This window comes from Furipterus horrens, unplaced genomic scaffold, assembly GCF_987537825.1.
Source record: "Furipterus horrens unplaced genomic scaffold, mFurHor1.1.pri manual_scaffold_7, whole genome shotgun sequence".
Taxonomy (NCBI): domain Eukaryota; kingdom Metazoa; phylum Chordata; class Mammalia; order Chiroptera; family Furipteridae; genus Furipterus; species Furipterus horrens.
Window position 1 is genome coordinate 26,131,861 of NW_028327177.1, and position 26,829 is coordinate 26,158,689.

The window sequence follows — 26,829 nt, forward strand, 5'->3', positions numbered from 1 at the left end:
TTCCACTCCTCTGGGCTTTGAACTAGCACAGTCTTAATGGCTTTGCCAAAATATTCCAAGTTAACCAACTCCTCTATAGTTAGGAGCCCATTTTAGTCCAAATTTCTTAATTTTTTAATTTATGTAAAATGCATGAATTCTAAACAAGAAACGTAAATCAAAAGATTTTTGGTGTTCTTATAAATAAACAAATAAGAATTATAGTTCTATTAATCTAGTCGAATCATTATTATTATATAAGGAGAAAATAATAGACTCAGCACCGGTCTATAATATGTAACCATGCCTCTGTAAAAAAGCACTGGCTTTAGAAGCCTATGCTGTAGAACCTCAGAAAGATATCCAAAAAATTGGATGATGAGAACAAAGTAAGAATTATTGTGCGATACCAACTCACCTGCAATATAATTTAAAATTGAGCCAAATATTATGAGAAAAATGGATTGCTAAGAATGGTGCATTAAATATACTTTTAAAAAGTTTGTCATTATGTCATTGAAATTCCATTTTCCACAGAAGCAACTTCTGTATAGAAACAGTTGTAATGATATCATGTTAGCGCGGGGCACCTTAATTCATGAATGTATTGCAGATCAAATGATATCCTTCCAAATTACATTCAACTGGAATCTGCTAAGTCATAATTAGTCTATACAAGGTGGTTTTGTCTATACCTCATTGCCTGCTTTTTTAAAAGTGCTCCATTGAAATCACAAAAATAACCATTAAAATATAATGAGCAACTGTCACTCTTTAGTGGGATTTTAAAAGATGCTTTAACAAAACATGGCTTCTTTTGTCTATTTTGATGCAGAGTGCACAGCTTAGACTCATTTTCTCCCTGATCCCTGTATCCCGGCTGGCATAGGACTTAGCGGAGAGCATGGTTTTAGCTTCATAAATAGTGGCTAGATGGAGAAAAAGTTACAGGACCTAAAGAGTGGCAGCCTCTTTCGACCTGTCGTCACTATGACCAACTAAGGTCCAAGGCCCCAGGGCAGCATGGAGCATCAGCTGATCCCTGTAAAACTGCTAATCAGATACATATAGTCTTAATCTTCTGCTGGGGTGTACCTTGGAAGTGATGCACAACTAAGGGCGGCCTGCTGGTGGGTGGCCTCCACTGCTAGTCATATAATAAGACTACAATGTCACAAGCAGTTCCTATCAAGGCCAGATAAGATTCTGACATATGTGCAAGTAGGGAATTTCATCTTCCTGGCTTCATATTTCCATTTGAAAAAACCCTTCAAAAGAAAAACACTGCGGTGTTTCCATCCCTCTGCAGGGGAAGAGATGCATCTGGTGAGTTTGAAAGAAGTAGCTGAGCAGGGTTTCCTTTTTATGTCTGGGTAATCTTGACTAAAGAGAAGGGACAATCTGGTCACCCCTGACATACGACAGGGAGGCTTGAAGTCCCGCCTGGGACTAGATGAGTAAGGGTATCTAAGGCAGGATTGAAATATCATAAATTGCAGATTCAAAACCACGTTCTCTAGATTGCCTTCATCAGAAACCAAACTGACTTCTTTTTTCCTTTTTAATTCCAATCTGTCTGACTGTGCCTTGTTTTTTCAATTGGCTCTTATTTCAAGATGGCAGAAAAGGAGTGTTACTTGATGATCTCCTAACACCTTCCCTGCCCCTGCACTCTGACAGTGTCCGCGGCTACACAGAGCTGCCTCCCTGGGCTGAGAGACAGCCTGTCCTTCCTTTGCCCTCATCAAAAGCAAGCTCCAAGTGTCTCATCCCTTCAGCAGCCTGATGCCACTTACACAGCCACGGATGGACAGAAGAATTCACTCCAGCAGAGGGTTACCTTGTCAGCTATCACCTCTATGAAGATTTTCAGCCTCCTTGGAAGGAGGTAAGTATATTAAGAACCTGCTGGTGACCCTCTGGATGCACAACCAAAAAACAAAAACAAAAAACAATTTTCTCTCCCTACTGAGAGATCCCATTTTCATCCAGACTCCAAAAGACAGATAGGAGGTTGTGCTTCTTGATCCCACCTCTTTTCAAGAAAAATTACATTTTAAAATTATAATTTAATACTGTTGTTTTCAGAAAAACATGGAACAAGAGTTATTTTGGAAGCCAGGCATAGTCCTTTACATAACACTGTACCTTTTGTCCTGATCTTCTTGGCTGTCACTTGCTTTGCTTACAGACAGCAGCCTCTTGTCTCGAGGAACCTGGAAACATGAGCAACCATCAGTCAGACTTACGTAGATGCAACTGTGACCATGTGCAGTTAGATATCAGCATAAGCAAAAAACAAACAAACAAACAAAAAAACCCACCAAAAACAAACAAACAAAAACAACTGAAATGGAACATTCTCCAGAAGAAGGTGGCAAATTTGCTATAGCCGGGAGATGGTTAAAGGTTAAGTAGGTGCAATGACAGTGGACCAGACACAAAAGGGTGATGCTAAATGGAAGGCCACACCAATTGTGATTCTGCTGGGTACTGTTTGCATGGGCAACTCTCCTGGACCTAAGCAACTCTTGAGCCCTCCCCACCTCGGGAGTAGATGAGAAGGGAGCATGATAAGTGGAGGATAAATCTGGACATCTGTGGCCTAGAGCAGACAGAAGCATCTTGGTGCAGGTGCTGACATGAGGAAGAGCAAACTGGGCACAGGCCTACAACCAAGATTACTCTACCCAGCAAAGCTATCATTTAGACTTGAAGGACATATAAAAAGCTTCCCAGACAAGAGAAAGCTAAAGGAATTCATCACCATCAAACCAGTATTACGCGAAATGTTAAAAGGTCTTCTTTAAGAAGATGGAAAAAAAAAAGATAAAAAATGTGAATAAAATGGCAATAAATACATATATATCAAAAATTGAATTAAAAAAACAAAATAAACAAATAAGAATAGAAACAGAGATACAGAGAACATTTTGACAGTTGCCAGACAGAAGAGGGGTTTGGGGATGGGTGAAAAAAGTGAAGGGATTAAAGAACAGATTGGTTGTTACAGAATAGTTATGGGAATGTAAAGTACAGTAAAGGGAATATAATATAGTAAAAAATATTCTAATAACTATCTAAGATGTCACATGGGTATAAGATTTATTGGGATGATCACTCGGTGAGTTATATAATGTCTAATCACTGGGGTGTACACCTGAAACTAATATAGTATTGTATATCAACTGTAACTGAAAAATTCTTTTAAATGATTTTTTTAAATGGGTAAATGAATAAATAAATAAATAGACAAAATAAAAGAGCATTTAAGAGATGCATTTTTCTTCTGAATTCCCCTAGCAATTCTATGGTTTCTGCTCACCCAAATACATATGCAAGCCCAGTCAGCCGGACCAGGACTAGGGAGACAACATGCAGGATGGCTAAGAGTCAAGACCTAGACTGAACTGGCTGGGTTCAAATCTCCAGCTCTACCACTAACTAACCCCTGCCTCACTTTCCTTTTCTGTAAAACAGGCTTGTTGGTGGTTTTATATCTCACAGGACATTTTTAAAAAAAATTTTATGATAAATTATTTAATTTCATTTTTTATTTAATCTTTTGTATTTTTTCTATTACCAGTTAGTCATCTTATACTCCTTTCCCCCTGCAATCACACCACACTGTTGTCCGTGCCCATGAGCCCTTTTTCCTTTTCGCTTAATCCCTCTACCCCTTATCCTGCACCACCTCCCACCCCCCGCCCAGCTGTTGTCTGCCTCTGTTTTGCTTGTTAGTTCAGTTTGTTCATTAGATTCCAAATATAAGTGAAATCATACGATATTTGTCTTTCTCTGACTGGCTTATTTCACTTAGCATACTGTTTTCCAGGTCCATCCATACTATTATAAAGGGTAAAACTGTCTTCTTTTTTATGGCCAAGTAAAATTCCAATGTACAAATGTCCCACAGTTGTTTTATCCACTCATCTACTGATGGACACATGGGCTGCTTCCATATCTTGGCAACTGTAAATAATGCTGCAATGAACACAGGGATGCTTATGTTCTTTCAAATTAGTGTTTTGGGCTCCTTTGGATATATTCCCAAAAGTGGGATTCACATAGGACTTTTAGTAAAATTAAATGAGTTAATTTTTAAAAAGTATTTAGAGTATATGACACTTTATAAGTATTTGTTAAATAGAAATAAATCAATTATAAGTCTTTTATTCACATGTCAATGTTGAGGGTCTACAAAATTCTGGACATTTTGCTAATGCTAGATAGAAATGAAATTAATAAAACACAGTTCCTATCATCTATGAAGATGATATGTAAGCATAAAATTTCTAAACCCAGCACAGCCATCTGTGTTCATAGCAGCATTCTTCACAATAGCCAAAAGGTGAAAACAACCCAGATGTTCATCTATAGATGAATAGATAAACAAAATGTGGTATACACATAAATGGAATATTATTCAGCCTTAAAACGAAATTCTATAATATAAATGAGCCTTAAAGACCTTACGTTAAGTCCCATGTGACTCAAGTCCATACACTGCCCTCTGAATGCCTGCCTCCTGGTTCAGCCTCCAACATCTCTTCCTGGAATGTTGCATCAGCTTCTTAACTGTTCCTCCACTTAATCCCTGCAAACTCATTCTGGACCTATTATGAAAATTCAGAGTGATCTTAAAAATATGTCTGGTCTCATTATGCTCTTACATAACAATCTTCCAGTGCTCCCCATTATTCTCAAGAACATGGCCTCCAGAAAGTATCCCCTCAACTTGAGCTGCTCCCATCACTGCCATGCGCACAGCCACACTGCATCTCTGACCATGCAACCTCCTCTTGCAGCAGAGTTGGCACACAAAATCCTGTCTACCTGGTACACACCCACTCTCCTGCCCCACCCTACCTGTGCCTTCTCCAGGCTAATCTGTGAACATACTTCAAGTCCCATCTAAATGTCCACATCTGAGATTAGACTATAATCTCCATGAGTGTCCCCCTTGGTGCATAGTTTTGTCCCAAGTGCCTGGAATGTAGCAGGCCCTCACAAAATACTTGTTGAAAGAATGAATGAATCAATTAAAATGGCCTGGAAAATGCAAAGCTCAAGAAGTAGGAGAAATAGGATTCCAAACACTAAAACATGTCAACTCCCAAAGACTCAGGGAAGTGAATGTTACTGTTGTCAATATGCATTAATGAGAGCTCTGAGCAGACTGCTCAGTGTAGGACACAATGCAACAAAGTTACTAACCTTTAGGTGTGCTCCCATCTGGTCCACTTGGAACCATGTTTACCTTTTGCCACAGATTGTCTTCCACAGAGAAACTGAGACCTCTGAACTCAGGCCCCTCTCTTGAGTCTAGACTCCCATTACCATCTATCAAACATCCCTACCTGGGACATTCTACAAGCACATCAAATTCAACATACAATTATCTTTCTCCCCAAAGCCTTTCTTCTGTACTTCCCACCTTGGTTAATCCAAGAATCATTTTATACTTCTCATTCTTAGTTATGGGGTTCCCCCACTAACTAATTCTCTCTCACACACATATACACACAGTCAGTTGCCAGCCCTTATTCAAACAAATACTTAACAATTTCTGAACGTAATGCTTTGTCTCTTTCTAGCGTTTATTTTGGTGGCTGACTTAGGAATACCCTCACTAGTGTTGACCCAGGGAACCCCCAAAATCATGTTTAGGTCAGGTCTTCATTTTTTATCTGGACTATTGTAATGGACTGCTCACTAGACTCTCTGCCCCATAACCCAGCTCCCTGCTGCTGCTGCTGCTGCTGTAATGTGTGAAAATCCTTTCTATAATCTACTAAGCCTATGTTTAAAATTCTTCAGTATTGCAGGAAATTGTGCCAAACAGTATGATAGAAGAATTACAAATTATTCCCTTTTCTTCTTAAAATGAAAGGCTGTTAAAAAACAGCTTATGAATATTTATTAAGTAATTTATTCACTCATTTACCCAAAAAAGCAAGGACATATGCATCTAGTCCTGAACACCTTTGAGAGAATAAAGCCCAGCCCACTAGCCTGGTTCTTTCAGAGGGATCTACTGCCTTCTGGACCAATCTTTACAGCCCATCCCCTTCAGACTCCGCTGCCCCCACCATCACCATCACAGTTCAGCAAGACTGATTACTTGGATTCCACTGAGTGCAACCTGGGGTTTTATAATTCGTATTTCCTCACCTCCTGTTCCCTTAGCCTAAACTGCTTTCTCTTCATCCGTCCATCTGACAAATCCTCCTCTACATCCCAGCAGAGGAGGCATTGGTTCCTCTGGAAAACCTAAACTCTAGGAAGGTGTCAACCTCTCCTCACTGCTCCTGGAGCACATCCCTTTTACAGCACTTCTTGCCATGCATTGTGGTTATAGGTTTACAGGACTGTGTCTGTCCTAGACTGTGACCTCTCAGAGATGTTGAACTGGGTCCCATTTGCCTTTAGATAGCCAGTTCACCTCCATAATATCTATTACCATGGTTGGAAGATCACAGCTAACTAATAAATATTTATGGGATGGATGGATGAATAGTTGGATGAATAAATTGATGACCGTACAAATGGACAAACAAACCAAAAAACTGGTTTCCAGCAGTATCAGGTCAACAGAAGAGAGAAACCAACTGGCCAGAGAAGCATATTTTCACTACACCTGGACTCAAGATGATTATTAACCACCAGCTTCATCAGGAAAAAAATAAAGTGAGATAAAGTAAATTAAAATACTTTTAAAAATACTAACTAATGGAATTTGTCCTGTTTTTCTGTCATGTCCAAAATTCATCAAAAGGTCACATTTGACTTTAGAGCTCCTACTGGCAAGTAGCTTGAACTGGATGGAAAAGTGGACTTAGTATTTGAACCCCTAAATTATAAGAGATTCTAGCAATTTGGTTATTTTTATAATAGATACCATCTAAGTAGCTTCAAGTGTATATTTTAAAATTTGAACCAATTTTCAAATGGGTTCCAAAAAAGGAATTATTTAATGGTAAATTGGGTGCCCTCAAAGTTCATAAGTTGAAGCCATAGTTCAGTGTCACTATATTTGGAAAAAAGAACTTTAAGGAGGTAATTAAGGTTAAATAATATCATAAGAGTGAGGCCCTAATCCAGTAGGGCTGATGTCTTTATAAGAAAAGGAAAAGACATCAGGAATACACATGCAGAGAGAAAAGGCCATTTCAAGACACAGCAAAAAGATGGCCAGCTGCAAGCAAGAAAGAAAGAGCAACCAACCTTACCTGCACTAGGATCTCAGACTTCAGAACTCTTGAGAAAAAAAAATCTGCTGTTTAAGCCACCCAGTCCATGGCAATCTGTTATGGCAGCCTGAGCAGACTAATAGTGTAATGGAATCGACATTAGGATTGACCTGTGACCTTGAGCAAACCCCACTTAGTTGCCTGAACTATGAAATATAAAACATGATGATGGACTTCACTGCAGTGATCCCAAGGTGACAGTTTAAAAATGTAGGTGAAAAGACTTGGACTTCTCCAAAGAAACACCAAATGGTAATGACACAAGGGCTGTGGAAGGGCCTGGAGACCCTGGAGGCCCTGGAATGGGAGGCTGCAGCAGCTTCGGTGGAGGGTTTGGCAAGTGACTCCCAAGGCGAGGTGGCAGCCATGTTTGGGACAAGGTCATGGCTATGTTTGGGTCCAGGCTGGGCCCACAAAGCTCATGGAGGCAAGGCCAGGACAAGGAGCGGATGTCCATCACCAACCTGGGCCGCCTGGTCAAGGACAGGAAGATCAAGTCCCTGGAGGAGAACTTCTCTTCTCCCTGCCCCATTAAGGAATCTGAGATCATCGACTTTTTTCCTAGTGGCATCCCTCTAGGATGAGGATTTGAAGATTATGCCGGTACAGAAGCAGATGTATACTGGACCTGGTTCCAGGCATCTCTCAACATTAGGGACTACAGTGGACATGTCATCTGGGTGTTAAATGTTTTGAGGAAGTAGCCATTGTCATCTGTAGAGCCATCATCCTGGCCAAGGTCTCTATTGTCCCTGTGCAGCAAGGCTACTGGGGAAACGAGACTGGCAAGCCCCACCCCTACTCTTGCAAGGGTACCAGCACTGTGGTTCTGTGCTGGTGCACCTCATCCTCCCTCAAGGGCACTGACATCCTCTCAGCCCCTGTGCCCAAGACGCTGCTGCTGATGGGTGGAACTTCACCAAGGCCACCTCTAAGATCTACAGCTATATCACCCCCAAGCTCTGGGAAGAGACCATGTTCACCAAGTCTCCCTATCAGGAATTCACTGTCCATCTTGTAAAGACCCACCCCAGAGTTTGTGTGCAGAGGACAGGCTCCAGCTGTGGCTACCACATAATTTTATACAAAGTAATAGTAATTGTAACAATAAAGTGAATGAAGCATGTTTAAAAAAAGACTTTGAAATGTATAAACTGTTATACAATGATATGCCTTTGCCAACATTTCTTGAGTGCCTGCTGTGTGTCACACTCCTCTCTGACCACGCCCACCACTATCCCCTAAGGGATAATGTACTCCAACCTTAGGAGTAAGGAGAAATGGTGATTATTACAAAAAGAATCAAATAGCATTCCAAAGAGATATTAAAAGTCTATCAAATTTAAATAATAATGTGGTGAGAGCGGTTAAAATGACTTCCCAAAGTTTATGCTAAAAAAAGACTCTCTTTTCATTAACATTTTATTTTACTACAGAAAGAAGTTTGATCCTTGATGCAGATTTAACTTTGTTATAACACCAGCATATGTAAGCTATGAACATCCAAAGGGCTGACTAAGGCCTGAAAATGAGCATTTGGACAGAGTTTTCAGAAACAAAACTAATTCTTTAATATTTAAAGCAAAAATATAGTAAAGCTTGTATGAAATATAAGAAGCCATGTAACTAAACTAATCTAAGAAAATACTAAGTCTTAAAAAATATTTTTCTTAAATATTTTATATCCTATATTAATCCTGGAAAGTAGTAATTCAACAGAGTTATAGACTTGGCTACTTATTGAGTTTTATGTAAAGCACCCACTCCATATCTTAAATATCTACAGAAAACAATATTTCACCTCCTTTAAATATTAAAAATGTACAAGAGGAAAGGTAATTCAGGTGCTGTATTTACTAATACTTAATTATTCTCTGGGAAATAAAATATATTGCTTTCATAAATTACTAATGATTTTTGTTGTTATGTATGTTTGTCTTTTTCATTAAAACAAAAGAACTGGCATCTAATAAAGATATATGAAATTTTGTCCCTTTCACAGCAATGGAACAAAATCAATTTTTAAAATAGAACAATGTATTTCTTAAAAATATATCTTAATATATTTCCTCCATGCCTTATGAAACTATTAAGTAACATATTGTTTTAATATAGTTATAAAAGTTACAAAAAGAAGTTGTAATGATCCAAGTGATTAAATCAGGGTCACTTTAATGATGTGTTACTAGATACTAAAAATTGATGAAACTATCAAGTTTTAACTGTTTTTTATTATAAAGGAAAACTGGAAATTCTTTTTAAGGATGAGACAATTTCTGAACATTATGTATGATCACAAACGTCCAATAAAGCCGAACCTCCAAGAAATGGCCTAGCACACGAAAGCAGTCTAACTGACAAGTTCTGTGTCTCTGTACCATCCTCAATAAATTTTGAAATTTTTACTTCAAAACATGTAGAATTCATCCTTGTATTTTTCAAATGAGCTCCTCCATCAAAAAAGAATTAGAAGTATAAAACAACCTCAGACAAAGACAAGGAGAAAGAAAAGCCTACCATGAAACCATCTTCGTTTTTCAGGCTCATTTTTTTTTTCAGGTGCTACCTGTTTACTGGAGGAAATTGCCCTACTTACATGAAAAGTAGCTTGGGACCTAATACATTCTTTCATCTAGAGCCCAAGTCCTCCAAAGTTAAAATCCCTTCTTGCTACAGCAGGAGCCATGTTGGGAGTTTTACATCTTCCCAAGAGGGCTGTCCAAAGCTGCCAACTCTGCTCCCTTGGCAAGGGGCAAAAATCAGCAGAGACTGGCAAGGGTACCAGTGGAATATCCTTCACATATTTCTCTAGCACTGTCTGATAATAAAGGATGCATTTATTTGAGTTAATAATATCCCCATTTAATATACCCTAGGTGGTCTGACCTGTCAGTTTCTCGTACCTTGTTTTGCATCTTAGATAAGGCCAATTTGGCTTGGCTTTCATTCATGTCCCCACAGAGGGAGCCCTCTTGGGGGCTGGAAGAAAAATGAGTAACTGCAGGGAACTTCTTTGGAAGAGTAGGTCTGTGGGCAGTCCCAGAGTTGCATGGCCCTGGGAGATTGTTCGAAAGCATGAAAGAGAAACAGACAAAAACACAACTTGCAAGAGTGGAGACTACTGAAAGGAAACAGGAAGGAGTAAGCAGGAAGGAAATAACAAAACAAGACTGAAACTTACTAAAAGGGAAATTATTCCTTTTAGGTGATTTTCTCCTGATAGACGGAGAGGGAGACATGACAAATAGTTCCTATTCTAAAATCAAAAGTTCACTGTGCCCAATCAGCAAAATAAACACCACCATTCTCACCTCTGAGCCAGTTCCCAGCATTATCCAATGGTGTTTACCATCCCCAGCATTATCCAATGGTGTTTACCATCAAAGCAGGCAATAAATCTCCTCATTCAGTAAATATTTGTTGATTTTATACACCTCACCGGTTCTAAGGGAGCAGGTCATACCAGATATATAGTCCTTTATAGTTGAGACAGACCATTGTTTGTAGTTTGATTTCTTGAAATACTCTTATTTTGAAGGTACTGTAGGGCAGGTATTTTTGTAATAGAAGTGTATTACACTTATTTTGTTTTAAGGGCTTTTCAAAATATTTAGCACCCATCAAAACAAATGTAGACAGGGCTGAAACAAAATTAGGTTTTGGAATTGCTACAATTCCAGAAACAAGAGCATTCCTTATAAAACTGAAAAGTCTAGAAACCCTGAATGTTTCTTATAAAATGGAAATCTAAAGGCAACCTAAATGCCCAACAACTGAGCAATCACTAAATTATGTGATAGCTGAGAACAGGAAGAGGATGAATTCCATAGGAGTGTGGAAATACTATTTGTTCTCTGGGATAATGATTCTGTCCCTTAGTCCCACCATTGAGGGGAGGTCCTGGGGGCAGGGAGCGGAGGGAGGTGGGGCTGCAGAGTCTACCTTGTAGTAGTCATACAGCAGGCCCAGGGCAGCTGCGCTGTCCTCATCACCATTGATGCTCATCATAGCCTTGGTGGCCGCAGTCAGCGGATTCTCCAAATACGACTTCCAGGCTTCATCCTCACTAGTGTAGGCTCTTCGGGTATTGAACGGAGGGTCACTGGGCATGGGCACTAAGGCCACCAGTCGTTTATTACTGTAAAAGCAAGAGAAATGTGAGGTTCGTGATCGGACAAATACTCCTTTTCCCACTAATAATATACAGATTACATGGTTAATTTGTACTTCCCCCGAATGGGGTGGAGGGAGGGAAGATTAAAACTAAAGTGACTGTCACATTGCATTGATAAAGCCGCTGATTTATTTTTTCACTGTGAGAAGTAATAATGATCTTTAAAGGTTGTATAAGTAGTGTAAGTTTGTCCCCTTTATACTTGGTTATCCATATCTAATCATCTTAGAAGTCAAATCATTTTATTTGATTATTCTTCATTAATGAATATTACATTGAAACCCTGTGAGGAAGCAGGTTCCATTTAACTCTCTGAGTTCTAATTAGAAATGTGTGCAATAATACATAAATATAATTGCATGTTAATGATTATTAAAAATTGTCTCATGTAGCTTAATCTACATTTGAAATTGCTAGAGCATTAAAGGCTAATCCAAGTCTCTTAATTAAAAAAGGCAATATAAGCTACTCTGCAAACAAGACATATTGCAGATATGCTGCGTAATAAGGATAAGAAGCAAAGAGCTGAAACAGTGTTGCCACAGAATCCTACTACATTTAATGACACAGAAGCTATAGGTTACAAAACTCATCATGGAGCGTAAGGTGTGCATCTAGAAAATGTTCAGTAGAGACTGCAGTAGAGATTTGATAGAAAGGCGCTGGAGTGATCATGTATTAACCCTAACCAAGCCAAACTTGGGTAAAGCAGCAATTGACAAGTCAATTTCTTTTTATTAATTTATTTATTTTATAAATTTTTTATTTATTTATTTTTAGAGAGAGGGGAAGGGAGGGAGAAAAAGAGGGAGAAACATCAGTGTGTGAGAGATTCATGATCTCTTGCCTCTCCCATGCACGCATGCACGCACACACACCTCCAATTGGGGACCTAGCTGACACCCAGGCATCCGCCCTGACTGGGAATTGAACCAATGACCTTCGGGTTCACAGGCCAGAACTCAATTCATTGAGCCACACCAGCCAGGGTGACAAGGCAATTTCTTAAGGAGGATGTGATAATGATTCAAATAGCCAAAGACCTCAGCAGCTCCCCGGATCCAGCTGTCAAGCAGAGGAGGCTAGAGAGGCTTGGTCCTCATCTGCAGGCCCTCTTTCACTTGTTCATTGAAATGAAAACAAAATGGAACAATGAGATGTTGTATTTCAGTAACACCTCTGTCCATTCACAGTAACATAACAGGGTCAAGTGACAGGATTGGTGAGGGCAACACCTACACTAATCAATGGAAATTCAGCCACCAAAGGTCTTGATGGTCATTCGGTTCCAAAAGAAGTCCCTTTTTGTTGACATTTCTCCAGAACCTTCTTGTGGTAAGCAGTCTCTCCGCTCACTTTCTAATGGAGAACTGGTATGAACCCACAACAGGGTGTTGTGGGTCATTTCTGTGCTGGCGTGGTGCCACGCACTGGTATAAGGTCAGAAAATAACACTGACATTGGTAAAGTATGTTTGGAGATGTGGGGTAGGAAATTCACAATTAGCAGGTTGAAAATCTAGGTTAAATGGTCTCCAGGCCCCTGATTTGAACTCCTTGTGCCAGTGGTTTAGCAGAACTGATTTGGGATGAAAGAAAGGATAGTAATCCAATTGCAAATGAGCTGAATTAAAAGGATATAAGCAAGTTTCTGGAAGTAAATGAGAAATTGTTTGTTAACCATTAGGAAGGATGGTGACACAGGAGTCTCAGAGACCCCAGACGTGAGTCCTTGCTCACCACTTACAGTGGTGGAAAACTGTCTGAGCTTCAGTTTCTTTGTGCCTCAAGTAAAGATAGCAGTGCCCACCCTACTTACCTCACAATGTGATTGTGAGAATCAAAAAAAAATAATGGACAAAATAGTTTTGTAAACTGTACATGCTATGCAAATAACAGGTTTTACTAGCCCCGCACAATTCTATGTTCCTTCACGTGAAGCTTACGGGTATATGAATTTTTGGTAAAACTGATTATAATTTAAAAGTGCTAACAATAGTCATTAATTAAAGGAAAAATGAAGTTGTCATTTAGCGATGTACTTATTAAGAGCCCGTAGGTACCACACATTATGTTACTTATAGAGGATACCATGGCAAATGAAACAGGTGCTGCCTTGTAGCCCATGTAGCTGGCCATCCAGTGGGGCAGAGAGAGCACCCCAGGAGCGATGAATGTGAGAAAGGGGAAGGGATGGAGTCCTGAGGGTATATGACAGAGAGGACTAAGCTAGAGGGTCAACGAGGAGCCAAAGTTTCTACGAAGTCCTGAAGGATAGGTAGCAATGTGCTGGCCAATGTTGAAATGGGCAGATGTGAGAAATGTTTCTTAAGAATATTTTGGCAATGCGGAAAAATAAGAGTTTTCTGACAAAAGGAGCACTTCTGTATCCACTTTGGAAACTCAGCTAGGGAAATTTGCATGCTTTGATCTAACAGGAAAATAATATCACTTTTCTGTTGTAAAAATTATTAATTGTATAGGATAAGGTTGGATTTGGAGACAGAAATGTTGGTGGACTCCTAAAAGTCTACAGGTGGAAGAAATCGGGCCTCAGGGGAGAACCAAGAAGGCAGAGGTGGCAGGCCTACGTGTGGCAGTGCCAACACCCCCACTACCACAGTTGTTCAGTTGGGGCCCCCCTGGGTGACTGGTCTGCAGCCTCTACTTAAAGGGTGAAAGAGAGGATTCTGAGCCCTAGTCATTGCCCATGGGGGTCCAGCGTCATGCACACTTTCTAAAAATGCTCAGTCCTACAGGAAGGAATGAAAAGCTTCATGTTATCCGCAGTTACCTCACTATCAAAAATGATGAGGGTTTTGTTCTGTTTCATGCCTTAGAGAAGCACATATTGCTGGGGGAGGGGAGTGTTAACTACGACACTGGCTAATTCCCAGACTTTCCCAGGAAGTGCCAGGCTGAAGGATAAGAGCCAGCTCTTGATCTATACTAAGTAGTGTCCTGATTCACTGGCTAGATTTTTCCCTGAGTCTTCTTAAAGTCCCTGGTCCCTCCCGCTGAGCTTCCTGGATTGCTGATTTCATCTGTTCCCAGCACAAATGTTCCCTCATAAATTTAGACTCATCAGCCTTTCCTCTATGATGAAATGGTTGATGAATACTTACATGGAAAGAAATATTCTGGGAAAGTACAACTTTACTCATTTCTTTTAATACTTTTGATGGCCAAAGGGGCCTTTTGTGCTCTTCCCTTTAATTGCGTAAGGACTTCGGTATTTTTTTCTTCACAGATTATAATCTCTCTGGTACAAAGCACTGTTGAATAAAGCTTGGTTTTATAACAACAGAATAATCTCTCTGGTACAGTGAGCAAAAATGTAGACTGGTTAAAAAAGGAAAGTTTCACAGCAGCTTTTACCAAAATTTGAAACAATTTCTGTAGTTGATTTTATCATTTGATTTCATCATTGTTCTAACTCTGCTATGATCAGCTTTTTAAGTATCTTTTGTGTAACTTTAGTTGTATTAGGTTCTGGGTGGCCTCAAGCACAAAACTATAAAAAGCAACTATAAACTTGATCTCTGGATCTTCTCCGGAGAAAAGTCTAGATTAACACCTGAGCATTCACAGCAAGGCTAAGGCTAAGTTAGATCACACATATAATTTTTCTGTTCTCATTTGTTTTCTTTAATCCATGACTTCATTTTGTCTATGTTGGGAGAACAGTTGAGAGATGAGTCATCAGCTTTAGTAGTGAAAGAGGTGGAGCAGTCACGTGATTGAGATCCCAACCAACAAGCTACGAAAATTTTGCTTCCGAACATGACCACCTTCAGAAACAACCTACCATCCCCCACCCCTTAAGAGCCTAATGCAGAAATGCTTTCCTGGATTGAAGCTTATGAAAATTAGCACACAACGTCCTTACTTCCTAAAAATACATGTAGCAAGAGTCAACAAATCCAGGCATAAATCCACTTCACTTGGGACCACAAAACAAAAATGAGGAGAGTGAACCAGTCACACAATCTATCATTTTCAATCCATTTCTCATCATCCGTTTATTTCAAACTCCTAGGAGGGCACTGGTTTTTGTTTTTTTATTTTGTCTATTTGTTTTTGTTTTTTGGGTTTTTTTTTTTTTTTCCCATAATCTCGGGGGAGGATGGTTTTGGAAATGAATAAATCTCAGTTTTAATTTCAGTTCTCTCTTAGGAGACCCCCAATGATACCTCCTAGAGTTTTTCCTCACACATTATTCCAGAATTGCTTTATAGGACCAATAGGTTACATAGCAAAAGCGATAGTATGAATTAGATAATACAGTCTGCGGCTTCCATCTTGGTAAATCTCAATTTCTCTCTCTCTATCTTCCTCCAGGAAAAGCAAACTGACATATTATGGGGAGGAACTGAAGCCCTGACCAACAGCTAGCAAGGAACTGAGGACTACCACCAACCACGAGTGTGCTCAGTAGATTCTCCAGAGCCAACGCCTAAATCAATCAGAGCCCCAGATACAAACCTAACTACCACCTTATGAGAGACCCCGAGTCAGAACCAGTCAGCGAAACTGCTCTCAGATTCCTATCAGAAACTGTGAGGTAATTAATATTTGCTGGTTTTTGCTGCTAAGCTTTGAGATACGTTACGCAGACTAGTCTCCTAATAAGTTGCCCTGCTTTTACCATTACCCCTCCCCCATCTCTCCCGTTTATTCTCAACAACACGGCATCTAGAGAAATCCCATTAAAAGATAAATCAGTCCTGACGAGTGTGGCTCAGTTGGTTGGGCGCTGTCCCGAAAAGCCCAAAGGCTGCCGGTTGGATTCCCGGTCAGGGCACATACCTAGGTCGCGGGTTGGATCCCTGGTCAGGGACCGTGGTCGGGGGGCGTACGAGAGTCAACCTATCGATGTTTCTCTTTTTCATGGATGTTTCTCTCCCTCTCTTTCTCCGTCCCCTCCCCACTCTCTAAAAATAAATAAATAAAACCTTTAAAAAATCATAAATCACATCAGGTCACTTTGTGCTCAATCCTCCATTTCCCTTAGAACACTAAGTCAAGATCCTTCCAATGGTCTGCCAGACTCTGCCGGATCTCACCCCCCTCACTTCTCCGACCTCCTCCCCTAATAGTTTCCTTGTTACTCATTCCGATCCTGCTTCGTTGGTTACCCTGTCTCTACCTTAGGGCCTTGGCTTCAACTGTTTCATCTTCTTGGAATGTTCTTCCCCCAAATACGCTTGGCTAATGCGTACTTCCTTTAAGTCAAATCTCACCACAAGGACACTTACCCTGCCTACCCTACTTAAGGTAGTGACCTGCCTCAACCCACCCTGGAATTTCAAATCCCTCGAGAACTTTCAATCTCCATTATTCAGCTCTCTAATCCTTCTTTCTTCCCTAGCAGTCACCATCCTCTAACATTCAATGTAGCGTCCTTATTTATTGTTCGGTGTTCGTTTTTTGTGTACCGTCACGGGAATGTACTCTCCACAGAGCTGGGCTTCTTCGTTTGGTTCACGGCAACATCACACTTTGCGCCTGCCTCGTATGTGGTACTCAATTAACATTCATCGAATGAGTGAATGCAAATTAACTGAGGAATTGAAGTATAAATTTGAGTTTCAAGTACTGTTAAGGGAATGGGAAAGCTACATTTTTCATATTTGGGTAAAATCAGTTTATAACATTTATAAAGCTGGTTGTGGGCTATAAAGTGCTATACAAATGCAAGTTGCCTTAGTTTTAGGAAGCATAGTTATAAATTTACTTTAACAAATATTGATCCTATTTATGAGTAAACTATCTTTCCCTCATGTTCTTATTATTGCCTTCAAATTAAACAAATGATATTTCATCCATCTTTCTTTTTTACATATGAGCTACAGTACTAAGAAACCAAGCAAATTTACATGAAGACCAAAGGGAAGCAGGGGAAAGGCAAATCCAACCAGCAAATGTCTGATAGTCATGACTCTTTTTCCCATCTGTTGCTCATTATTCCCAACATTGATTTGAATTAAGGGGAAAAGAATGTTTTCCACCCAGGACAAGCCAGTTCCCTCTCTTTAAGAATTGATACTTTTATATAATTTTCGTCAGGATTTTATGTCCTCCACCTCAGTGTCTCTCTGTCTCTCAATGTCTCTCTGTCTCTGTCTCTCTCTCACACACACACAAATACAGTATTCCTCTTGATACGGTATAAATTCTGTTCTCTAAATAGGATATTGTATCTTTTTTTAATACGGAAAATACTCTAATTTATTTCAAAACTAGTATCTCAGATCAATAGAATATCTTATTTTCTGGGTGTATAACAGTTGGGATTTAGTCTTCATCCATTCAATTGCTTGAGGCTGATCTATTGATTACTGACAGATAATACTTCAGCTCCCTGGGGCGGGGGTGGGGAGACAGTATTCAGAAACTAAAGAGCAAAGTTTCAAAAAGTGACAATTATTCTTTCTTTTGAAATCTTGGCATTTTTCTCCATTAACAGAATAAGACTTTCAAATGGAAACTAATGAACCAATAGTCCTAGTGGGAGTTAATGTCACAACTTAAATGCCAATGATGTTAGTCATTTCACTGCTGGCTATCTTTAGTAATAACTCTCCTTTTGGTGCTTGCTAGAGGCAAATCACCAGAGATAACAGATACTTTCCATGTTAGAACAAGGGTTGAAATTTATTAGGAACTTTCTGCACTGAGCATTTGTCCTTAATGACTCTAAACTTTTACTGTTGAAATAATCCATATAAGATTCAAGGAAAATGAAATGAATCCACAAACCTGGGATGATATTGATAATCTTCATGTTGAAGACTGTTATATTTGAGAGAGGATTCAATTCAGTGAAAATATTATGATAACCTCCACTATGTAAAAGGTACAATTTTAAAAAATTATAAACTCTAATAAATTTTACATGTATAAAAATTATGATGGTTCCATTTTTAGATACACTAATAACAACATATGCTTATCCGCAGATTCCAGCATATCTATGACACATGCACGCACTCTCTCTCCTTCTCCCATTGTCACTCCAGCTTTTCTAGTACCCTAGGCATGATCTTAGTCAATTTATTAAGTAACCCGGAACTGAGATTGAGAGGATTAGAAATACAATTAAGAAGCTGCAGGAAAGGCATATCATCAAATAATAAAAACAACCATAAAGAAAAAGATATCACAATGGAAAGTGAAAGGAAGAGGGTAAGAAAAGAATTTTTTAAATGTAGAGAACTTGTAGAGATCATAATCTATGTGTGTGCGTGTGTGTAGAAATCTGAATTCAAAATGTTTACAGTGATTATATGTGAATTTTTATTTGCTTCTTTCTACTTTTCAAATAGTCTTCAGTAATAAGAAGTCACACATACTTATTGAGCACCTACCATATGCCAGATAGCGTCCTAAGCCCCTGGCATAGGTTGTAATAGCCTTAAAGTCAGGTATATAAACATGCGCTTTACATAGAAGAGGACAGTGAGCAGCAAGTGCTAAGTAATTTGCCCAGGGTCATGTAGCACTGAGCTTAGACCAGAATTGCATTCCTGAGCTCTTAAACATCGCTCTCTGTGGCCAGTTCTTAACTATGCTCTATTTTCATAATCCGGGAAAAAAAAAGTTACTTGAAAAGAGAGATACAAGAGATCAATGTGACGGAGAATTTCTTACATACAAGTAAATGAGATTTACAAATTCAGAATTTTAGAGAAAATGTGCAAAGGGAATTCTATAAACTCCTTCAAGACTAAGACAATGTGTTTAGATTCTTTGCAGAATTCCAAGGTGCTGAAACATTCTGCAGGATATGCAACATATCAGGAAACACAAATAAATAATGACGGATAGCAGCTCTTCATTGCTCATCTTTAGTTTGACATAGCTAGAGGCCAGCTTTTCCAAATGTCCTGTGGAAAAATGTTATATGATTGACATGAAATATACATTAAATAAGAAAATATTGGAGACATTATATTCAGATCCTGACCAAAAATACAATTTTTAAATGAAAGAATCATTTAAAGCAAATCAGTCTTAAAAATTAAAAAGAGAATCCATTCTTCAGAGGAACTTATTGTGCTCAAATCTCTAGCAGAAAAAACAAAACACAAAAGTCTCTTAAAAGGCTGCAGGACAGCCCTGGCCAGATAGGTCGCTTGGTTGAAGCATTGTCCTCTACAGCAAGAGGTCTCGGGTTCAAGCTCCTGGTCAGGGTACATACCTAGGTTATGGGTTCAATCCCCAGTCAGGGTGTGTACAGGAGGCAATCAATCAATGATCCTTTCTCTCTCTCCAAAATCAATAAGCATATCCTTTGGTGAGGATTATAAAAGGGGGGGAGGGGTGCAGAGCACAGACTGAAAAACAATTAAAAAAAAAAAAGGGCTGGAGGACAGACTTTCATCTTAAGATCATTTCAAATCTGACAGATTGCCCTCAAAGTGAGAAAAGTAAAAACGTGTATAGTCAATGTGGAAACAAAAATTTTGTCCAATTCTAAAAGATAGAAGGCAGAAGAGATTGGAATAGAGGAGAAACCAAACCCAAGGCTACACACCAGCTCTGGTGCAGAAGTGGTTAATGCATAAGTGAGCACCTGTTTTCCCACTGAGCCTGGAAAACTCTTAACTCAGAGTCTTCAGGGTCTGTAACCAAGCCAGCCATTCAGTGTTCCTTTAGTACAATACACACAGAGGAACTAGCTAAACATTCAGTACTTAAATATAGAATGAGTGGGCCTTTGGGAGCCCTAAGACTAGAGAGAAAAATGACCTGGGAAAATGCCTACAGGAACTTTAAACTATCAAATGGAAACCAAGGAAAAATTCAGCTTAGAGCAACAGGACAACCCTCCCATATGTCCAGCCCCTTCGGACCTCACTTGTACATATGGAAAGGAATCTTCCAGAAACCCTCAGCATCTGAGGCCACTCCTTCACTTAAGAGAACGAACGGCCCACTCTGAAAAGAGTGAGCTCCACTCTGCTAACAAACCCTTCCAGCTCCGAAAGGTGATCAAACTCTTCACTTTTAATAGAAAAACTAAGACTCGCCAGATAGTTAAGGAAACCAACAAGAATGAAAGAGAAGCTCCAAGAATATCAAAACAGCTTGTTGATGAGGAAACTAATACTGGGTAGAGAAAATATTTTAAAAAAGATACTACCCCTACAAAACAAGGTCAGGTCACTATGAAAAAGAAATAATCTCAATACAAGATACATAATTTCTAAAATAAAAATAAAATTTTATATGAGGTTTGAATTGGAAAGACCTAAAAAAATTAATGATCTAGGAAATCTAAACAAGGAATTTTCCCAGTTTTTAGAGAAAAAGAAAAGTCCAAAAAGTGTAGTGTTCAACTAACAAAAGTTACAGAAAAAAGCAATGAAAAGAATGAAAGGAAAAAAATAAATAATCAAAGAAATAATAGAAGAAAATCCCATCCAGCTGAAGAGAAACTTGACTTTTGAGAATAAAAGGCTCCAAAATTCAGAAAAGGATAATAAAAGAAATACATTAAGCCATAGCTTGTGAAATTTCTATGTTAAAGAGTAACTAGAAAATGCTATCCAAAACAACTTGAAGAAGCACTAAGTAACTTACAAGAAAACAAGTCAACCAGTAAACTTCTCATCTGCATCACTAAATTCTGTAAGACAAGAAAAGAGATTTGAACACGGAATCCTTAACAAAGCAAAAGTTAGGTCATGAATGGATTCAAAAACTATTCTACTCATGTATTCCTTTGGAAAGAATTATTCCTCAATTCAAAGTGAAAAAAGGCATTCATGGGTAGGGAAGAAAAGTGATATAGCAATCAGAGTATCAAATAAACCAGTGAAATATTAAATAAACCATAACTAATTTCTGATCATAAAAATAAAGTTTATACCACTAAGAAAGGATTCTTAAGGATAATACTAAACTAAAATAAAATATCTGAAGGGTTGTAAAATAGTAGTTATACTGAAGATTTTGCTTTGCATGGAAAAATAGTAATGGATAATGATTAATTTCTGATATTGATAGAAAATATAAGTTTAAATGTGCCTATTAAAAATCCAGTGATGATAATTCCTAGGATAAAGACAGGGTATAGATATTTTAGAGCAGCAATTCTTCTAATATGTCTCTCAGATATTTTCAGAGGTCTGTGAAGTCAAAACTATTTTTATAATGATACTAAGACATTATTTGCCTAATTCACTATGTCAACATTTGCTCTGATGGTACAAAACTAATGGTGGGTAAAAGTTTCGGTTCTTAAAATAAATCAAGGCAGTGACATCAAACTGTCCTTGAATCATTGTATTCATTTATTTTTTAAGATTTTGTTTATTTATTTTTAGAGAAAGGGGGAGGGACAAAGAAAGAGAGGGAGAGAAACATTGATGTGCAAGAGATACATCAGCCTTGTGACCAAGATGGAGGAGTAAGTAGACACACTTTGCCTCCTTCCACAGCTAAGGAGGAATACAACTACCTCAAAACTAAAAACAACCAGAACTACCAGAAAATCAAACTGCATGGAAGTCCAACAAACAAAGATATAAAGAAGTAATACTCATCCAGACAAGTAGGAGGGGCAGAGCCATGGTGGAAAGAATGCAGTGTGGTAGCAGTGGCAGTGGTGGCAAGGCAGAGGCTGTGGCCAGCTGGCGGAAAGTGCAGTCACACATTATAAAAGTTGGAAGGGACACCTGGGGAGTGATCCCAGCCCCAGACCAGACCTCACAGCTCACCATTCCAGAACCAGTACTGGAGAAAATAAAGCCTTATTGCTTCTGACTGTGAAAACCAGTGGGGTAGGGTGGTGGAAGGAACTGCTGGTCTCTCAGCAGATTCTATTTGTTTATAGGCCCACATGGTCTTAGAACATCCACAAACCCACCCACTCTGAGAACCACAACCAGGGCAACAGCTACAGGGATACCAGTCCCATATGAGAAGTGGGAGAAGTACCTGGAAAAGGGCGAGTGCTGAGCAAGTGGCATTGTTCCCTCTCAGACCCCTCTTCCACATATAGCATCACAACGTGGTGAAACTGGTGTCCCACACTGATGAATACTTAAGGCTCTGTCCCTTACAATGTAATAGGTGTGACAGCTCTACTTAAAACACAGAGGCAAACATAGGAGGCTGTCAAGTTGATGAGACAGAGAAGTATGCCCTAAAAAGGGAGCAGATCAAGGTTATAGTGGGAGAACTAAGCGAAAAGGAAATAGCCAACCTAACAGATGAAGAGTTCAAAACACTGGTGATAATGATGCTCAGACTTGACAGACATGCTTGAGCATGGCAAACTCATATGGGAAGAAGTGAAAGCTATACTAAGTGAAACAGGAAAATCCACATGAAACCAATGGTGAAGGGAAGGAAGCCAGGGTTCAAATCAATGATTTGAAACATAAGGAAGAAATAAGCAGTCAACCAATACAGAATAAAGAAACAAGAATTGAAAAAAATGAGGAGGGGCTTAGGAAACCCTGGGACAACTTTAAATATACCAACATCTGAATCATAGGAGTGCCAGAAGGTGAAGAGGAAGAGCGAAATTGAACTTATTTAAAAAAATAATGAAAGAAAACTTCCCTAATTGGGTGAAGGAAAAGACATACAAGTCTAGGAAGCACAGAGTCCCAAACAAGCTAGAACCAAAGAGGACCACACCAGGACACATAATTAAAGTGCCAGAGGTTAAAGATAAAGAGCAAATCTTAAAAGCAGCAAGAGAAAAGCAGAGTTACCTACAAAGGGGTGCCTATAAGACTATTAGCTGATTTCTCTAAAGAAAGTTTGCAGGCAAGAAGAGACTGGTAAGAAGTATTCAAAGTGATGAAAAGCAAGGACCTTCAACCAAGATTACTCCATCTAGCAAAGCTATCACTTAGAATGGAAGGACAGATAAAGTGCTTCCCAGACAAAGTAAAGCTGAAGGAGTTCATCATCACCAAGCCATTATTATATGAAATGTTGAAGGGACTTATTTAAGAAAAAGAATAAAATCAAAACTATGAATATTAAAATGACAACAAACTCACAACTATCAACAACAGATTCTAAAAAATAAAAACAAAACAAACTAAGCCAACAACCAGAATAGGAACAGAATCATAGGTATGGGGATCATTTGGAGGGTTATCAGTTGGGAGAGGGAAGGGAGAGAAAGGGGGAAATGATGCAGAGATTAAGAAGCGTAACTGGTAGGTACAAAATAGACAAGGGGATGTTAAGAATAGTATAGGAAAGGAGGAAGCCAGAGAACTTACATGCATGACCCGTGGATGTGAACTAAGGGGCGTGGGACTGCTGGAGAAAAGGGGACACTGGGTGGAGGGGAGCAAAGGGGAAAAAATTGGGACAACTATAACAGCATAATCAATAAAATATATTTAAAAAAAATTTTTTTAAAGAGATAGATTGATTGGTTGCGTCTCACACACCCCCAACTGGAGACCTATCCCGCAACCCAGGCATGTGCCCTGACTGAGAATTGAACCCCTGATCTTTTGGTTCACAGGTCGGCACTCAATCCACTGAGCCGCACCAGCCAGGGCTCATTGCATTCTTATTAACACACACAATAAAAGTGAAACAAGCAAACAAAAAGTGCTAGTTTCACTTGAGAATGTCCTTGATAAAGTAGTATAAAATACTATTTTTAATCTCAAACTTCAGATATGCATCTTTTCAATATTCTGTGTGACAAAGTGGGTAGTACATATAAAGCACTTCTACTACATACTGAAGTACAATGATTGCCTGCAGGAAAAGAATCTGTGCGATTGTTTGAGTTAAAAGTGAACTAGCTGCTTTTTCCATAAAACTCCATGTTTACATGAAAGAATGACAGACCAACAAACTATGTTTTCAGACTTGGTGTTTAGCCAACACTTTTGATAGAAAGATCCGATTAAGATCACTGTGAGAAGTAGGAGGGGCCATAGGAGGAGTTTGCAGGGGCAATGGAAGGCAGTCTAGAACAGAACTGGCTGAGAAGATGAATGCCTCCAGAGCCAATGGAAATAAAAAAGAGGGCTGGCTCTTTGGCTCTTGAGCTTTTCTGGCTTCTGAGCTGGCTCTCTTTCAGGATCTGGCTCTCTGGCTCTCTGGCTCTCTGGCTCTCTCTCTTTTCTCAAGGATGCCTAGATGATGGTGCTGCAGCTGCCTGTGTTTTCCAATCTATGGTATTTTGGATGGGAAGGAACTCCGGGCACAGACTAGGATTGGGCAGGCCTGGCAGAGGGTGGCAGGTTTATTCTTCGTTGGGTGTTCTAGAGGGAATAGGCTCTAAGGTAAAGCCTGCTGTTCTCCCAGAATTGTGTAGCTTTTGTAAACTAACTCTAGAGAAACTAACAGGGGAAGAGCTAGGAGAACCCAGGTATTAACAGTTTAGCCTTGATTGATGGGGTTAAGTAATTAATATTGTGACTTGATAGGCTTATGTGTCTGCTTTTGAATAAAGATGCCTTTCTTTTAACACCAAACCTTTGCTGTTTGGTAACACTTTCACACATATAAACCAAGTGTGAGTTTATCATTTCGAGTAAAACAACTGATAGCATTTGTTGCCAATAATAATGAGTTTTCAAGTAAAAATTAGAATTTTTTAAAACTAGCATTAACCACTGTTGAAAACTGTATAATACTTAAAGATTTTCTGATGAGATTGATGAAGATATTAGTAGATATAATTTTTTGCTAATGTATAATGAAACATGTTAACATTTGGAAGATCTTATTAACTCAGTCAACCAATATTTCCAAATGTCAATGCATGACATTACAAAATCACACACAGGGAAAAGGTCCATTCAAAATGCAAGACAGACCTAGGGATTTAATGTAACACTATAGAAAGTTCATTTTATTATATCAGTTTCCACATTAAAACTAACTTTTAAGAAGCCATCACTTGTTGAATTTTTATGCAGTATCAAAGAATATCTATAATTATTTTAAAAGGCTATGAAAACAGGTTTTCCTTTTCTAACTATCAATTGAAGCAGAATTTTTTCCATATGTATTTCAACCAAAATAACATTTTACAACAGGCTAAATGAAGCTCATATATAAGAATCCAGCAGTTATCTATTAAGCCAGACATTAAAGAGAATTTTAAAATGTAAAGCAATACCACCTTCTCTTTAAATTCTTTTGTTTAAATATTTTTAATTATTTTATTTTTAAATGTTATATTAATATGCAATGGGTCTATTCAATTATTTTAATTGAATCATAAATGTTTATTTTATTTTTATTTTTTTATTTTTTTATTTTATCATTACTCTATTACAGTTGTCCCAGTTTTTCCCCTTTTGTCCTCCTCTGCCCTCCTCTGCCCAGTCAGCCCATCCCCAACTCCCACAGTCAATCCCCACCCTGTTGCCCATATCTATGGGTCATTCATACATGTTTTTTACCTAGTCCCTTCCCCTTCTTTCTACCTTTATCCCCCTCCTTCTTCCTTCCCCTCTGGCCACTATCAGTCTATTCTATGTTTCCCTGTCTCTGGTTCTATTTTGCCCATTAGTTTATTTTGTCCATTAGATTCCTCTTATAGGTGAGATCATATGGTATTTATCTGGCTTATTTCAGTTAGCATTATATATATATATATATATATATATATATATATATGTATATATATGTGTGTGTGTATATATATATATATATATCCCATACAAATATAAGATTTTTAGAGTCTTTAAAAGGAAAGTCCCTAAAAGGAATTCTAAGAACAAAAAGTTTGGGAACCACTATTCTAGAACATTACTAGAGAAAAATAAAAAGAAATATTGCTCAATAAAACCAAAATAAGCAAAAAATAAAAATGACATAAAATGAGAGAAGCAAGACATTACGTATCAGCCATTACAATAAGTGAAAATGAGGTTCCCTACTAAAATCCTAAATGCTTAATCCCATCTTAGAGTCTTCACCTCTGGGAACCCAGATTAACACAGATCTAACTTAGACCGAGAAAGTGGGTTACTGGAGAAGTGACACTTAAGCTGAGACTTGAGGAAGAAGAATTAGTAAAATGAAAAAAAGAAAGAAGAGAAGAGGTGAAAGAGGTCATGGCAGGAATAGCATGTGTGAGGTCCCTGAGGCAGGATAGACCTTCTCCCAATTGAGGAGCCAAATTAAGGACAGTGAAGCTGGACCATAACGTTTCAAGAAGAAAGAGATCAAGGTATTATGATGCTTAAGAGATAGGCAGGGATTTGTAATTCACTTTAAGAATTTTAAATTTTATTCTAAGTGCATGAGGTAGGCATGCGGGGTCTTTAGCAACAGAACAACTTGATCAATATGTGTTTTTAAAAGATCACTCTGGCTGCAGTGAATGGATTAAAAAGAAAAGAGTTACTAGAAGATCAAGAGGTTACTGAAAAAGTCCAGGAAAGAGATAAATTAAGGAATATTTTCTACCTAA

General features: G+C 38.7%; 1 protein-coding gene across 3 annotated transcripts in view; it reads right to left on the reverse strand.

Annotated features, from left to right (window-relative positions):
- The window catches only part of GRHL2 (grainyhead like transcription factor 2), a 140,321-nt gene that overhangs the window by 86,076 nt on the left and 27,416 nt on the right, over positions 1-26,829 (reverse strand). For all 3 annotated transcript variants that reach the window (XM_090283495.1, XM_090283494.1, XM_090283496.1), the window contains exons 2-3: positions 11,175-11,370; positions 2,128-2,195 (exon numbers count right to left, since the gene is read on the reverse strand). In XM_090283495.1, the coding sequence (XP_090139621.1) occupies positions 2,128-2,195; positions 11,175-11,370 (264 nt within the window). The remainder of the gene's footprint in view (positions 1-2,127; positions 2,196-11,174; positions 11,371-26,829) is intronic.